The following is a 16395-nucleotide window of genomic DNA, read 5'->3' as shown; positions in this document are numbered from 1 at the left end:
CAGGGAAGTCGATGCATGGGAAGTTCAACTGCAGTCCAGTATCAAAAGGAAGAGAATAACAAGAGAGAACATAACAAGGGAGAAGGGAGATGTAGGCTTCTGCCAAACTCAGAGAAGCATCTGAAAGAAGATCCAAAACAATGTTCCCATAAGCGAAAGATTGCAAAAGTTGGACAGGAGTAGAAATGAAGAGTCTGTGCAAAGGAATTTATGAGAGTTACAGAGCAGGACTCATGAGGAAACTGTCTCTTGAATAAAGACTTAAAGTTCCAACTAGGGGCAGTTCTCTGTGAGAGAAGCTAGAGACATGAATGCAGATGGGATGGTGTCTACTTAAGCAAAACTGTCCCACTTTTGTGGGCCTGTAGACACTGTGAACCCCTGCTTGAATGTACACATCCACTACCATCAAAGCAGAAAATTACCTTTCTCACACGACGTTCCTGTCCAGCCAAGCCCACAAGTGCAGTTGCCATCCACATGGTCACAGATGCCACCATTTTGACAGGTACATGTCAGGTGGCAGTTGGGGCCATATTGTCCCTGGGGACACACTACAGAGAATTAACAAAGTTTGAAAAAAAAAAAAATTAGCATCCCCAAAAAGGATGAAGGTGACAGGGAATAAATACAAACACACGCTCCCCAGAGAGTATCCTAAGTGCCTGGTGTCTCCCAAGAGCTGTGGGACACTCTACTCCATGCTTATTAGCAGTTTCACCCAAAGATTCTCTGTCTCACCATACCTCTTCACTTGGCTTCACTCCACATTTGCTCCTCTTGCTCTCCTCCCTTTGTCCCATCTCTCAAGTCCTCCTCTTCAGCAAATCCTCTCCCTTCACTTTTTCAGCTCAAGCTATTTGCTTCTAAATTTAGTCCCATCCATCCACAGCACCCTCACACTGCTCGTGTTGTGCGGTACAAACTACCCTTTTCCCCATCTTTATATACTGTTTGGACTCTGCAGTCTCTGAAAGGAGTCCCTTCAGCTTTGTGGAGAAACCAGTGTGATGGTACAGAGTATGGTGGAGGAAAGCGGTGAGACGGGGGCAGGATAAAGGCAGGGTGATGGAGCGGAGAGGGACAGGGGCTGAGAACAGCAAACTGCAATGTTATCAAGCAAAGGCATTGGGAAATACAGTTATAAACAATGTTTGGCATTGAGTTTTATTTGCTTGTTGTTTTCAGTATGCCACCAACAGACGAGATGACCTTGAGTCCCGCTTTGTTACCTTGCTGACAGCTGGATCCCATTTGGCCGGGAGGACAGGTACACTTGCCAGTCCGTGGGTCACACTGACCTTTACCACATGCACAAAAGAGGGTGCAGTCCTTCCCATATCGCTTTTCAGGGCAAGCTGGAGGAAACACAGTCTTTTGTTAAACACCCTGTGTATCCAATGCCAGTCTTCATTTTAACATAGGCAGCATCTTGTAGTAGAGTTGGCTTAGTTTTTATTCCAACTAATGTGCTTCAAAGTAAAAGCTATGAAACCAAAACCCATCCAAAGACATGACTGCTTCATCCTCTGAAACTTGACTTGAGGTTATAAATATAATTCATGGTTTCACGTGAAGCATTTAGTAGGTTTCCTATCAAAAAGGTGAGTGTAAAACTGAAATATCAGCTGCTCATCCTTCCAGCTAAAGACGTCTTTCCTTCCTTAATATTGATGCTGACCTGTGCTGAAGAGCAAAGCTATAGGCTACTAAGCATTAAAACATTGCCTTTCTGTGAATAAACTGAAGAGAACTTCACAGAGATCATAGCTTTGGAAATAGCACAGAAATTCAGCCACCCAATTTAGCTCAAAAATAGAGAAGTAAGAGTAGGGTTGCCATGGAGTCTTTACCAGTTTTGCCATGACAAAACTTGATCTTTTTCCCATTTATTGAAATTAATGGCACCATAGTGTGAAGCAAAATATTGAGATAATTTCTCAACCTAGAAATTTGGACAGGAAGAAGGAACTTGAGCAATTCGTGCTGAGCTGGCTCTAGAAATAAATTTGGACAAGCAGGTTGTAATCCTGGGATGAGTATCCTTGCTTCTACACACACAGAAGAGAGGGAAAATATTTTGCAAGAGATTTTTTACAAAGCTGGAATCCTGATTTACAATTCAAGGAGGAGGTAGCTGGGATCTGTCTGTTTTTCTACTGACAAGCTCTTATGCAGATTATTCTCTCTGCTGTTTTTTGAAAGAAGCAGAACATGAATGTTGGCTTACTTTTACTACAGTCGGCTCCAATGAAACCAGGCGCGCAATCACAAGTTCCTGACGCAGGGTTGCAATGGCCTCCATTCATGCACTTACAGGGGTTTTGGCAGTTTGAACCATAAGTACCTTTTGGACACCCTGTTTTAAAAGAACAAAATAGCAATTAGGCTATGTTGCTACTGGGCCCATTGCATCTTATGTCATAAGCACTTTGTTGCTTTCAGCCAAAATTAGATTTTCATTTTCTAACTCTATTCACTTCTAGAGGTCCAGGCATAGGCATTGACAAGCAGATGGTTGCCTCGGGCAATGCACGCTGTGGGGCAGCAGGGCAGTGCTGACTTGTAATGTCAAACCCCTGGAAAGCTGGGCCGACTGTGCTGCTGAGCCTGGCCCGACTGGTCCTGGCTCCGCCTGCTCCTCCCATTCCTCATACATGACAGTAGGAAAAAAAGCAAGCCCAGTTCTTCAGAGGTTTTCTTCTTTGATTTCTGTCCAAATCAACCTGTTGCCCCTTTCCCTCGTATGGCAGAAATGGAGAGATGGGGCCCTGGTCCCTCTTCCTTTGGGCAGCAACAGCCTGGTTTCCTGGTTTGCCTGAGACGGTGAGAAGCTGTGAACTATCTCTGCCCCTTTTAGTAGTCATTTTAGCTGACCAGTATGGATACTGGGGCAGGTCTTGTCTTTTAAAAATGTTTGAGTTGGAGAAGGTTTGTTTCCTCTATAATCTACTCTTTCCCTCCAAACTGGAGTTGGCATTGCTCTGGCACATCTAGCAGGCTGTGGAAGGGAGACTATGAAAACATGCACAATAACATGACATTTCAGAAGACACCTTCTCAGAAGATAGACACAGGAGAGAGATGGTATAATGCAAAGCCAGAAAATTCTCTGAGGAAAAAACCAAAGCAGCTGTATTTTGTAATACCCAGAAGAAATATTAGACCTGGATGTATTGCTGAGCCAGTGTTACATGGCAATGAGCTGTCCATGAAGAAGTTTTCCAGGTGGTAACAAGTATCTTTGGTTTCTTTTTGGACAGATAATATTGAAGGAGGGATGAATACAAGATCAGTAAGACATGAATGCATCTGCCACACTTAGCTCACGTCTTCAAGATACTCTTTAGAGTGATGGAGGCTGGAACTGAGGAAAACAGCTGGGCAGAGCTGCTAGGCATGTGCCTCCATCTGTCAGAGTTGCCTCCAGCGTGCTGCCACTGAACTTTGAAGACACAGGTTATTTTCCTAATTTTCCAGTGCACTGGAAGAGGAACAAGCTGGTGCTTTTAGAGCAACATCATCATCACTGGTCAGTTACATTAGTGCTACTACCTCTACATGTCACTTCTTTGCTCCTTCCTTCCTCTTCTTCCCCTGGCAAAAGGAAAGCCTATGGCTACTTTGGAAATCTGGTTGAATATATATTTGCATATGTCTCCAAGCAACAGATCTCTCACAATCTGTGCATAAATAGCTTTATATATTTTCTCTCTTTTCTGAAGGCAGGAAAGCATGGTCTGAGTGGCTGGAGAAATCTCTGGATTTTTTGAACTACTGAATAGAGAGGGAGAGCTTATGGTGAAGCTTTAAAGGGATGACTTTTAAAATAAAATTGAAAATCAGCTTGTGCTTAAATCAGGATAGCAGATAATCAGGAGTAAACAGATACACACTTTTATAGCATGCAGATACTCTCCCCAGCCCTTCTCAACCATGGCTTCTTCTCAATGAACACTTTGTCATCAGTGCTTCCATCTGTCAGTACAGAAAACGTGTTTCATGTACAAACCCTGGCTTCAAGGAATGAGTCCTGCAACATCTATTTCATTTCCACCAAGACATGAAGTTAAGGACACACCCAGATTCAAGGATTTAATTGGACTCCAAGTGAGTTTCTCTTTTCCTCCTCCCTTTCCTTTTGGTCATCATTTGGCTTTTCTCTTTTTTAAAATCTGTTTCCTACACTTTCAAACATGTTGCTTCTCCCTGGCAAAGCTTTCAGAGTTGTTCTTCAGCTCAAGACTAGCACGAGCTGCTCCATTACTGAAAGGGATGCAGTAATTCCTCCCTCACCAATTTATTTACCCTTGCAGCATTTTATTTATTTCGGTTCAACAGGGAACAGCACAAGCAGGGCAAACACATCAGCTGCGACGTTCACGTGATTATTAACAAGGCCATTACATCTATTACTACTTTGCAGAACTTCTATGCAGATAGCTAGGGCAATTTACACAGTGTCCTGCCATGTAAGTAGGCTCTGCCTTTATAAAGAGGGTTTAGCCTCTAACCACCAGTTATCTCATAAAGACATTTTCTAATTTAACAGTTTCCTGTGCATCTGACTTATGTTTTTCTGAGAACAGCAGGAGCAGCAGCCAGATTTCTAACCCATTTCCTGATTTTTTCCTTCTGGTTCAGATGGATTTGCCATGACCAAGAGCTCCTAAATCTTTTCATACCAACTGACTACACTAGGGCTTTTCTTACAAATGTTATTAATTGCATTGTCAAAAAAATCACTTCTGAAGCATCCTGTTACCTACAGCTTGAAGGTGACGTTGGTGAGGTCTTTCTGGCTCAGGGTTCACCCAGCCCCGTAAATGTCACAGAGACATAGCATGGGGGTTTTTATCCATTACAACACCACTTACTGCTTTTTATTCATAACTTCACTCAAGCAGATCTGCCCATCCACCGAGTTATGGACAATTGATGGGAACCTTATTGCTAGTTTGTCTGCTTCCTCTTGATCCTGCCAAGAGACTGTTTCAGCTCTTCACTCCAAAATTTGAGAACATGAAAGCCTCGTTGCTCTTGGCTCCTGGAAATTTGACTTCCCAGCCAACTACACCTTTTATAGATACTTTCTTGAACCTTTTTTCACAGTATTATAAATATAGCAATAGTTGCCAGAAACCATTTCCAGCAGCATCCAACCACATGTTGACTGGACCGAAGCCCATTTCACGTTGGGAGCGGCTCCCTATGCTGTTTTTAATATTATATCGAAAGCTTCTTCATCCTGGAGCAGCCCCAGTTCTCCCTGTAGTGAGGACGGCGGGAACATGGAGTATTCCCACCGAAGTCACGCTAGCTATCCCTGGTTATCAGACAGTCACTTCAGAATCAGGTCCACAATCTCTCACACCACTGACCTAAACCTAAAAATAACTTGCAATTAAACTGTTTTCCTTCCATTTCTGGGTCTGTCTATGCAATGGTCAGAGTGGCATAGGGGAGAATATGAAAAAACCCCACGTAGATGCAAGACAAATTTTCTCTCTCTGTGAACCTTCACCATTCCATTATCTCTACATTTAACAAAACTACTTATTAAGTAAGAATTTGCTGTGCAATATACTGTGTATTTTTGGAATTTAAGAGAACACGTCACCATGAAGGCTCATGTCTCATACACTATAGGTTTAATCCTAGCTACACAGAAGCCTGTGGCAAAGTCCCTTCCGAACTCAACAAAACACAGATTTTGTTTTGTATGTAATTTCTTTTACATCAGAACATCAGTGTAATTATTGTTTTAAAATTTAAAATTCTGAAATAAAATCTTAAGGTTCTAAGCAAGCTCGAGGGCATTTACTGTAATCTATAGAGGTTTAGTACTACACGCACAGGTAACGACTACTGAGAGGCTGCTACATAAAAGTAATAGGCTACCCATGATTAAGTCTTTTAAAATGATACTGTTAAATAGTTGATCTCCACTACCGCTCTACTACAATATTTATTATAATGTGATGTATAATGGATCCAGATGGTTCTAGCCTAGAAGTTGAAGGCCGCATTTCAATCTCACTTAGAGTGAGAACTGACATTCAAAGGAGGATAGAATCAACCCTTACATTTACATTTATATTTTAAAGAATAACTTGTGATGACATGATGGTAATACAAATGCCCATGTCTAAAATGGGCCTCCTTCCTATTTCTACTCGAGGAATAAAGCACAGGCTTAACCCTTACTAGAGCTGCATATATTGTGCAGCTGGCCTTTGTACCCAAATTGTCACCCAAAAAAGCAAGCAAACCAGAGCCATGCTGGATTCCTAAGAAAGGAAAATCAGTGTTCGCCAAAGAGAGAAAGAGTGAGCTTGAAAGTTGACAGCTCTTTTTTTTTTTTTTTCTTTTAAAATTAGACTATTACAAGCCATGAAGTAAAAACAAAATTAAAGTTGTAAATAAAAAGGTAATTAATTAACTGTCTCCTTTACTGGATACTTTGGTATATGTTTCTTATCAGTTGCCACATTCCACCAGAAACAACTTTACAGATGTCCTAAAATTCCAACATGAGGCATGTGGATCTGGGAATATTTTTTATGATGAAGCGTTCGGCCAATTGGCATTTTGTCCTCTACACTAGTCACCATTTTTCAATCCAGAGTAACAATTTGTTTAATTTGATTGTTCCTCAGAAGGCCCTACAACTTAAGTGACTTTATGAATCACTTAGATTTACTGCCAATTGCAGCTTATTGTTTTCTAATAACCATTTGTCCTTACTTGAGCACGCAGAGATTTTGGGAAGTATTTTGGCCTAGGAATTTGGAAATGAAAGAGCTACACAATATCCAGGTGTAGCTGAAGATGAGAGATGTAAATGCAGAGAATTATACTGATATTCTACAGCGTGGCATGAAATTGGAAAGAATTTAGCTAATAAATGAGTTTGTCTTTTTTAAAAAAGATTAACCTCTTGAAATAACACAAGTATTTTTATTGTTGTAAATTAACACAACCTACGCTTACTTTATCTTATCAGTGCTGAAGGTGCTGACACAGATGAACTCAAAGCACCAGCACATGCTTCTGCATAACCCAGTTCTCGCTCAGAAAGTGGGCAGCCCACAAAGATACTCACGGAGGTTGCAGCGGGCGCCGTAGTACCCCGGGCGGCACGCACAGTTGCCGGTCACCGGGTGACATTCCTCATTCTCAGCAGAGCACTGACATACTCGGTTACAGTTCTTACCGTATGTGCCCGGTGGACAAGCTTGGGGAAGAGGAAATGTAAACCAATAAATTAAATTTGTCTTGGTAAATATAGCACTCAAACAAAGAGCGAGCTCAAATTTATTAAATAAAATCCCTGCCTACAGAATGACACTCTCCTCCGGGACTTTGGATTTATTACATTTACTTGGGGGTTACTTCACTGCTTGATTTTGTTTCGTTCAGTCAATTTGTGCCCAACTGTCAAGGGCCAGATACAATTTTCTTGTCACTAGAAAAAATCATAGGGAAATGTCAGGTAAAATTGACTAAAATAACAGTATAATTCACAAGGGACCAGGCATGTGGATAAAGACATTCTGCCTTTTGCAGGCAGTTTAAACTTGCAAAGCTGCTCTAGCACCAACATCTTCACAGGTTTCATTTTGCCTGTTGACAGACACATTGCCTACAGGTTTTGAACACTCCATGTCTAATTCTTACATTACTTCCATTAAGTTGCCCTGGTTGTGGGTGAGGATTTAGAGCCCTTTAGTGGAAGATATGAGACAAAAATGTCTATTCTTTTAATTCTTTGTTCTTTTTGCTAAAGCGGTGCTCACGAAAAATGTTGTAAGGAAGAACAAAGTCAAAATTACGTAGACAGGGTGAGAGAATGAGCCTGCTTTCAAAGAGAGCTCCATATGGTCAAACTCAACAGTGAAGTAAAACCAGATAATGACCTTTCCATGAGCTCTGACAGCAGGAATAGATGGTCTGTCGCAGGGGCAAGGCCAACAGAAAGCAGAGCTGCTGCTTTACCCACAGCACAGTGATGGCTGCAGGCAGGAGCTGGGCTCTGCTGGCACCTCCTTGGTCTATTTTGATGCAGTTTAGCCCCCAGCTGCTCCCTGCCAGCCTGAGAGCTGCAAACCTTGTGAGGGCAAACCCCACCAGCCCAAACTGCGCCAGGAACAGAGGTCAGAACTGGCCAGACCATGTGGGTGAGTGACAAGCAGCCTTTGCCCATCATCACTGCTGCGAGGTTGTTGTCTCCTCCCTCTTCAGACGTTATATCATCACATTTTTATTTGAGAAATTAATTTCTTACTTAATTTACAAGGGAAGTATTTGCATTTTTACAACAAACTTACTTTTCTCACAGCCATAGCCGGTGAATCCCGGAGGACAGCCGCACTTGCCCGTCAGGTGATGGCAGGGGGTACCTGTGGGACACCGGCACCGCTGGGCACAGCCTGCGCCGTAGCGGCCGGGCAAGCAAGCTGCAACGGAGCAACCGATCCTCGTTAGGGCATGGGGTAGGACACTGCAAAGCCACCCCCCTCCAACAGATCTGCTGCACCCGACCCCCTGAACACTTCCAGACCGACCCCGCAGAGCAACAAGGGAGTGAAAGGACCCTGTCACCAGCTCTGGATCCAGGAGGAATGTATGCACTGACCTGATCTTTCCTCCGTAAATGCCCAGCAGACACTCACGTTTGTCACAGTGCCTCCCTCGCCATCCCTTTTCACAGTGACATGCTCCAGTTTGATGGTGGCAGGACAAGCCATGCACACAGTCACATTGCTCCTCGCACTGCTTGCCAAAAAGTCCCGGGGGACAGACTGTGAGGAGAAGCAGAGAGAGCAACAGGTCTTCTTGCTGCACGGAACGCACCCGTCATTGGCACATGAGCCAATATTGTTCTTCTTGCACATGGTGATGGATATTTAGAAGACTGCGTGCCCAGAAAACATATTTGAAAGAGAATATATTAAAAATATTAAAAGCATTTTGTGTTTGCTATTAATGAGTCTGCACATGAAAGTTTGCCAAGACTTAGTCATAGTCTAGAGTACAAATCCAGATGGTGTCTAGTGATGGCAGTGCCACTCTTACACAATTATGCACAGACAGAGGGACAGCTCTTTGAACAGTGAAAATACGCTGTGTCCACGTACTGCTTTCCAACTCACAGGTCTTTCCAAAGTGATCAAAGAGAAGGCAAGACCTGAAGAAAAGGAAGGTGGGCACTGCGAAGACTTTACAGGTCACACTGGTGGCTGAGGCTTTGTGAGTCCTCAGCACCTCAGGAGACATCAGCAAATTGCTTGTGGCTTGCAAAAATCACAGCACCTCAGTGGCCAAGCTGAAAGCAGGTTTCAAGTCATCTGATAGCTACTGCTTATTAGATTTCTATTTCAGGCATTTACATGACTCCGAACATGCCAGACAGCTATGTCAAATCTGGGTGATCTGGACCACGTGCAGGATCGGTGCAATCTGAACCATTACAGTCCAATTTGCTGAGGTCCCCTCAATCATCCACAGAGATGCAGCAGCATCTGGCAAACTCTCCTTACAATTCACTCCCTTTCGCAGGTTCTTTCTTGTACCCATAAGGTAAAGAAATGCCTTCATTTTGTTAGCAGGAAGGGAACAGAAGTAGGAGAAGATAAAATGATTTGGACAAGGGCATGTATTTGTGGTTGGGCAGAGCCCTGTCTGCAGGGCTCCGGAGACACATGGTGAGCGCTCACACTGGCATTATTTCTTATTAGCCCATAGAATACTGTAAAATTAAGATACAAAATAGAAACGGACTTCCTGCTGTAGAGGCAGAAATGGCTGATTGCAGAAGAGTGTTAAAATCAAGCATCTGCAGAAGGAATTGCGCTTACCAGCATCACAGTGGTCCCCAGTCCAGCCGGCGTGGCAAATGCATTTCCCTGAGTGCTGGTCACAAACCCCATGGTGGCAGCTACAGTTCTGCTCACAGCCTGCTCCGTATCTCCCATCCCCACACTCTGAAACGAGATGGGGGAGACTGATGGGGGGCCAGGCTGGAAGGGCTCCAGGGAGAGCACACACTTATGCCTCTGAGGTATGGTGAGCCACCTAAGTTGGTCCTATAAACGTTCAGTGAGGGAGATTTTGAAGCCTCCCTTGACAAAATTCTCTAGAGATACATAGTTTTCCTCTGGGAGGATTTATTTTATAATTTTTTTCTCCTCAAATTGAGTTCATTGTCTATCTTCCCTGTCCTCAAGGGACAGAGAATAGCTTATTCCTCTCCTTTGTCCTGCAAGTTTCTAGCACCATAGTACATTCAAGCGCCAATACCATATCTTCCCTGTCTTCTCATTTCTGATTAAACAATCCCATTTTTTTCAACCTCTCCACAACTAGTGCTCTCCAGCCCTCTGCCCCTCCTCCCCTTTTTTTTCTGAGCTGCCTCAAACCAGACCTCACCAGAACTGAATTTCCTTGCAGACCGACTGAAATGAGGTGCTGGAGGGATGGAGGACGTGATGAGACTCACCCAACTCACACGCTATCCCTGTCCAACCCTGGGGACAGAGGCACTCTCCTGTCACACGGTCACACGTCGCCTGGCCGTGGCAGATGCAGCGCTGTAGACAGTTCGCACCATACCATCCAGGAGGACAGGCTGCGAAAAAGAGGTAGGGCAAAAACCTTCCATTGAGAAGTGCAGGAGAAGGACACAGGTTAAACACAACCTGTCCCAGTTTACACCCCTTCTCACCCTGGTAATCATGGAGATGCTGTGAGAGGTACAACCGAGTGAAAACGGGGCCGTGACTGATAAAGAATTACACAGACCAGTGTAAAACTGGTCTGGGAACAAAACAGGTGATGAAGTGAATTAGCTATGACCCAACCAAATGGCTTCAAGATTTTCTGTTCGCACCTATGAAAAACATCTCTTGGTCCTTACCAGCTTTCTCAACACCAAGGAGTGGAATTATTGATTTCCCTATTTTCAGAATTCCTTTGTACAGTCCTCCCAAAAATCGCAACTCCTTTTATAATTGATCCTGCTACCCACAGCTAGCTGCTGACATATCACAGTTTACCTAATTTTAATTAAGCAGTTTATTAATTCTCATCACAACCAGATCCTATGGATAAAACCTTCCGCCCCCACCCCCCCAAAAAAAAAATACACACCACTGTTAGTGCCAGAGTGGCACCTTTTTAAGAAGCTAGTGCAAGTTCTCACTCTGCAAAAACACAGTCACCAGAGGATGGTTCACCCAGCCTCACACACTTATTCTACCTCCTTACTTCCAAAGAGAAAAGAAATCCCCAAATGTATCATTGAAGAAAATGTTTGACAATGTCTTCATATTTGACAACAGCTTTTTTAACTTTTGCTTTGGTTTTGTTTTTGAGGCCTTCACGCAAACCAGAAAATTTTATCTTGTGTTGTACACATCATCATGAAGAACGGTTTGGTGCCTTCTCAACTTTTTATTCCTTCATGGAAAGAGCTCTTCATATTAGGTTTTAAAGGGGGACCCACTTAATTCATATAATCCTCCACCCTTATCAGCTTTCATTCCCTTTCCCTAGCCATGCTCTCAGTACGCTGACAGGCAGCTGCTGCTCATGTGGAGGTGCTGACTCCAAACCCCAAATCACCCAGGAGCATCGGCAGCAGCAAGAGCCCCACAGCCGTGCAACCCCAGCTCCAGGGCACTGCTCTTAGAGGGGGAGGCACAGAAAAAGGAGCCTTTTGCAATAGGGATGGACAGACTTTTTCTAGCAGCTTGGGTGCAGGGGATTAGGAGGTGTAACATAAGCCTCAGTGCAGCCTTTCTTTGCCAGCCTCTTTTCTTAAGATTTCTTGGAGTTGGGCTTGTGTTTGAGTCACACGTATTGGTCTAATTGCCAAGGCTGGAAGTCCCAATGCCTTTCACATGTTCTGGATTTAGCCTATGTCTGGAACAGCGTATGGTAATGACGAGGATCAATCGGGCGCACAGGTCGGTAAAGCAGGCCATAGAAAAGAAACAGTTTTGTTTCAGTGTCATAAATGGGAGCTTTATGGACCTTTCCTCCCTTAATCAGACAGCCTTCAAAACCAGCTCTCTTTCCAGTTTATGACTGTTTCAGCCCCCTCTGCCTTGTGTACGCCGAGCTCCTACACCCAGCCCCTGCAACGTGGCATCACAGATTTATTTAATGGACTGAGCGCGTTATTGCGTGGATACAAAATCAATGACAACACAGGGCAATGACCTGATAATTAAAATACCAGCAAAGCCCCCTGAGCAGAAGTTTTATTTTTCCCTCGTATAATCCTCTGGCAGGAGGTTGAACTTCCGACTGTACCTTCTTGGCACGTGGCTCCTTTCCACCCTGCGCTACAAAGGCACGTCCCGGTTACGTGATGACAGAGCGCTCCATTGTGACAGTCACAAGTGTGGCTGCAACCTGGCCCATAGCTGTCCCCCTGGCAGGCTGCAATGAGAAAAGTCCATAAAAACCCATCAGGAAGCATCAAAGGAGGCATCACACAGAGCAAACCAGAGACACTACCCAGCACCAGAGAAATCAGTTTGAAACGGGCTTCTGGCGACACACTTTTCACATCATGAGGGTGCCTAAGTCCATATATTAACCATGCCTGACGCTAAATAACATGGCTTAAAAATATGTATCATAGCATGTTTTGAAGAGGTTTTTATCAAAGGGCAGGATCGCTCAGGTGATGGATCAGCTGTCATCCCCTGCCCTGCAGAATGTCTTTGTGCTAAACTAATGGTCCAGCAGAACCGCCAGCTTCTCAGCCCGGGTATTTATTTGCATCCTGGTACGAGAACTGACAACTTCATTGTTTTTGGTGTTCATTTTTCACAGCTGAATGCCTTCGTTCACCCAGAGTCTCATTCTTTGGTCAGAGAGGGGTCATATTTTCAACACATTCGGTTAAGCAGCTGGCTCCCAGGTGAAAACTTAACAGTCATCTCGCAAATGTACACTTGCTGCAGCTCCGTTTTCAGTGCTGCTGCCTATGAAAAATAGCAGTGATAAAATTCCTGTAGTCTCCATTGCACTGGAGATTTGGATAGCTTTAAATGGAGGAAACCAGACACTACTGCTACCCTGTTTTCTTCAGATATCATACCAAAAATACAAAATAAGATAATGAAGTTGGATAGCCTCCTTGCACAGATTTTGTGCCTGCCTTGCAGAGGCTCTCCTTCACTTGTACGAAGCTGTCAGAGCCTCTCATTCCTGCAGTGCTGCTGGCATGCATTGGAGAGGCAAAAAAAGCCCCGATTCCCTCATCCAGAAGAGTGTCCTGCACTTGCTGAATATGACATCTCCCAGGATCAGACCCAGATGATGACTTTTCACCAAAACCTCTATGCCTTTGAGGGTGTCAGTGAGCAGGACAAGATGCAGTGCTGCCGGAGGACATGCCTCTGGGGACCGAAGGGAGGCATGAAACCATCTTGACCTGAGGGGTGAACTTGGTTGACAGTATCTGATCCATTCTTAGTTCTTTTCTTCCCATCCAAGGACTTCCAGCTTCCCGACGCGGTTCTCACAGACACCATTTCTCCCAGGACTTCTTTTCAATAGTGTTCATTTTTGTCATCGCTTGGATCCCATCCACATTGAAACCACAAGAAAGTGCAGGAGCTCAGTCTCATCACAGTTAAAAGTTTGTTCTGCAAATGAGGCTTGGTTGCCAAGTTAAAAGTTCAGCCCATCCTACAGAGCTCTGGCTCAGTTTTGGGAGCAGAACTAAGTATTTCCACAATACAGACCAGAACTATATCATAACCAAGCCAAAGGAAAAACCAGCTCATAACCAGGTCCCCTGACTGGTTACTAGTGGTTTGTGTGAGGTTTTTGGAGTATGCGTGCAAAGCTCTTGTTATGCTTACCGGGAAGACAAAAGAGTTTTCCAGTGAAAATTCTGGTAAGAAAGCAGAAATTTCTGGAGAAGAAAATTTTTATTATTCTATTGGGTGGATACAAACTTTTTTTAGATTCTGGGTAGGATATCCCTGATTATCAAAGTACTTTTCTGAAGATTAAGATAACAAGTGATATATTGAGGCTATTTTATGAAGTTCCATAACTGAATGTACAAATATCCCTGAGCGTTTTCTCCTTTCTTCATCATGAGTGCAACGGGAAGCAGCAATAGAAGGGTTTAAATTATTAGACTTCTTTCTGCTTCAAAATTTTCCTCTTTGTACCTTTCTTCTGTAAGAGAAGGATTTATTTGTTTGAAGTCCTTAAAATCCCTTTTTGCACACAGAGTAAGGAACACATGAAACTGCAGATTTTCTTCCAGACTGGAAGTCAACAGCCATCAGAAGTGTCAGGGAGCGCAGGGAAATGATGGGCACTAAGACTCTATAGGGTGCCCAGAAGCTTTGATTTTGTGAAGTTCCTGTGGATTATTGCCCCCCAAATGAAGCTTTGGCTTTAAAAGAACAGTGAATTTTCAAAGCCAAGTGCTCACACACCACAAAATGTCAAACTTCTGGTTATCAGCGCCCCTGCGCAGAGACTCTGGCAAGGCCAATCTTTCTGTACTCATTTATTTTGCAAACCAGTGTGGTCTCTTTTTTACCACAAGGAACTGCTTCTGTGAAGATTGTGCTGAGGCCCAACAGCTCCAGAAAGAGGTGTTTTTAATACTAATAGAATCAGGGCAAAATACAGATGATGAATCATGTTTGGCTTCTACAGACCATGTGCAACATGAGATTTTGGGGGGGGTTTGGGGGTTTTGGGTTTGAGTTTTTTTGAGACAGCAAAATTTGGATGAGTCTGTATACAGAAAGGAAGGTTACATCTCTGGCAGAAATTGATGCCAAATGTCAAGTCCTCACTTCTGTATCACCGAGGCATCACGACACTCAATGAAACAGTTTATCAAAAAAAAAAAAAAAAAAAATAGGCAACATACTTTTCCTAAACCTCTTTCTTGGAAACCTAAAATATCTCAGGCGAACACTCAAAAAAATCCCAAAAATAAAAAAATCACCAAACACAAACTTAAGCTGAGGCAGAGCTTGCTTGGCAGATTTCATCCCAGATTAATATAATTCATTTACAAGCAATTGAAAAACACAGTCTTGTAATGGAAAGCGGTAGGCAGCTTCAACAAAAGGCATTACTGTCTGTATTGCCCATAATTAGATAGCAGCATATAAAATGCACTGCATGGTTGGCTTAAGATCGATTCAAATCCCATGATGTCAAAATTATTTCTCAATATCCTCCAGCACATTGCCTACAATCTGATTACTTGAACACAAGTGCTGTCCTTCCAGCTGCTAGTGCTGGCAAGTCCCAGGAACCAGCAAGGTGAATATTAAACATCCAACAAGGATGAGGAGTGGTGAGCTGGCGTCTCCAACCCATGGTTGCCTTACTCTGAGCAGCTTTAGACAGTGTGGCCAAAGTTCAGTCTTAAAATCAAAATGAAGATTCATCATTTAGCCAAGAGAAAAGGAGGTTACCCTTTGCACTGTTAAGTGACCTTGCTCTTTTACTTACAGGCAAAGGAGACCTCGGAGGCTTTGGCATCTTCTCCAGCGCGAGGAATAAATCAACATAGCATAAAGCTCTAATGGCTGTGGCACAAGAGAATAAATAGAGTTTTTTTTTCCTCATGCAAGTAGAGGGGGGCATAGAAGGCCATTGACAAAGAGCTGCATTTCTTAATTGAATTCGATGAAATATGTAGGAGCCAATCTTCCCATTCCTAATGCAGTCTAAGGAGCAGGGAAGGGCCAAGGTGATACATTGTTAACACCGTGGTTTGGCTGAAGGGCAGTAAAAGTGGGCTGCAACCAAGAAGCAAACATTGTACCTGTTCAGCAGCACCTTCTCTGCTCTGCGGTATGGCTATATGGCTCTGGCTCTGCATTTATTTCACAGTTAGCTCATTAACCTACACCCACAGAGGAGTATCACCACCACCATCTTCAGGCAGTGGGAGATGGAGAGCCAAGTGTTCCCATGGGGGTCATGAGGAGGCAAAAAGGACTACAAATGGTGGGATGGTTGCAGAAATATCTGAAAAGTGGAAAGATTTACCAGCATTAACCCTCCTGTAAATCAAAAGAGCAGGAGATTTTGCAGGAGAAGCCCTTTCAGAAAACAGGTTGTGTTGCATGATGGGAGCAAATGCCAGAAAAATATTATGAAGAACAAGTGCAGCCCTCAGACAGGGCTGATTATAACATGGTGTATGGCTGGAGAATAGAATTATTTCTACACAAATATAATTTATCTCTATTTTCTAAACTTAACTGATTTTCTATTGCAGAAATCTGCAATCTATGGATTAAAGAAGTCTTACAAAAGTGTTCACTAACAATGAAAGTTGGCTCCTTGTGGAGCTGCTTTGGACCCCAGCTCTACAACACATTCCTG

The 16395-nt window shown here is 43.5% G+C and overlaps 1 protein-coding gene across 1 annotated transcript in view; it reads right to left on the bottom strand.

Moving 5' to 3' along the window:
- The window catches only part of LOC141947218 (uncharacterized), a 200788-nt gene that overhangs the window by 6968 nt on the left and 177425 nt on the right, over positions 1-16395 (bottom strand). Inside the window, exons 25-33 of the mRNA XM_074878162.1 lie at positions 12319-12447; positions 10502-10630; positions 9861-9986; positions 8676-8804; positions 8331-8459; positions 7106-7237; positions 2231-2359; positions 1233-1358; positions 426-554 (exon numbers count right to left, since the gene is read on the bottom strand). Coding sequence (XP_074734263.1) covers positions 426-554; positions 1233-1358; positions 2231-2359; positions 7106-7237; positions 8331-8459; positions 8676-8804; positions 9861-9986; positions 10502-10630; positions 12319-12447 — 1158 coding nt within the window. The remainder of the gene's footprint in view (positions 1-425; positions 555-1232; positions 1359-2230; positions 2360-7105; positions 7238-8330; positions 8460-8675; positions 8805-9860; positions 9987-10501; positions 10631-12318; positions 12448-16395) is intronic.

Source organism: Strix uralensis, chromosome 9, assembly GCF_047716275.1.
Source record: "Strix uralensis isolate ZFMK-TIS-50842 chromosome 9, bStrUra1, whole genome shotgun sequence".
Classification (NCBI taxonomy): domain Eukaryota; kingdom Metazoa; phylum Chordata; class Aves; order Strigiformes; family Strigidae; genus Strix; species Strix uralensis.
The sequence above is the reverse complement of the archived record's forward strand: the minus strand, read 5'-3'. Positions and strand labels throughout refer to the sequence as shown.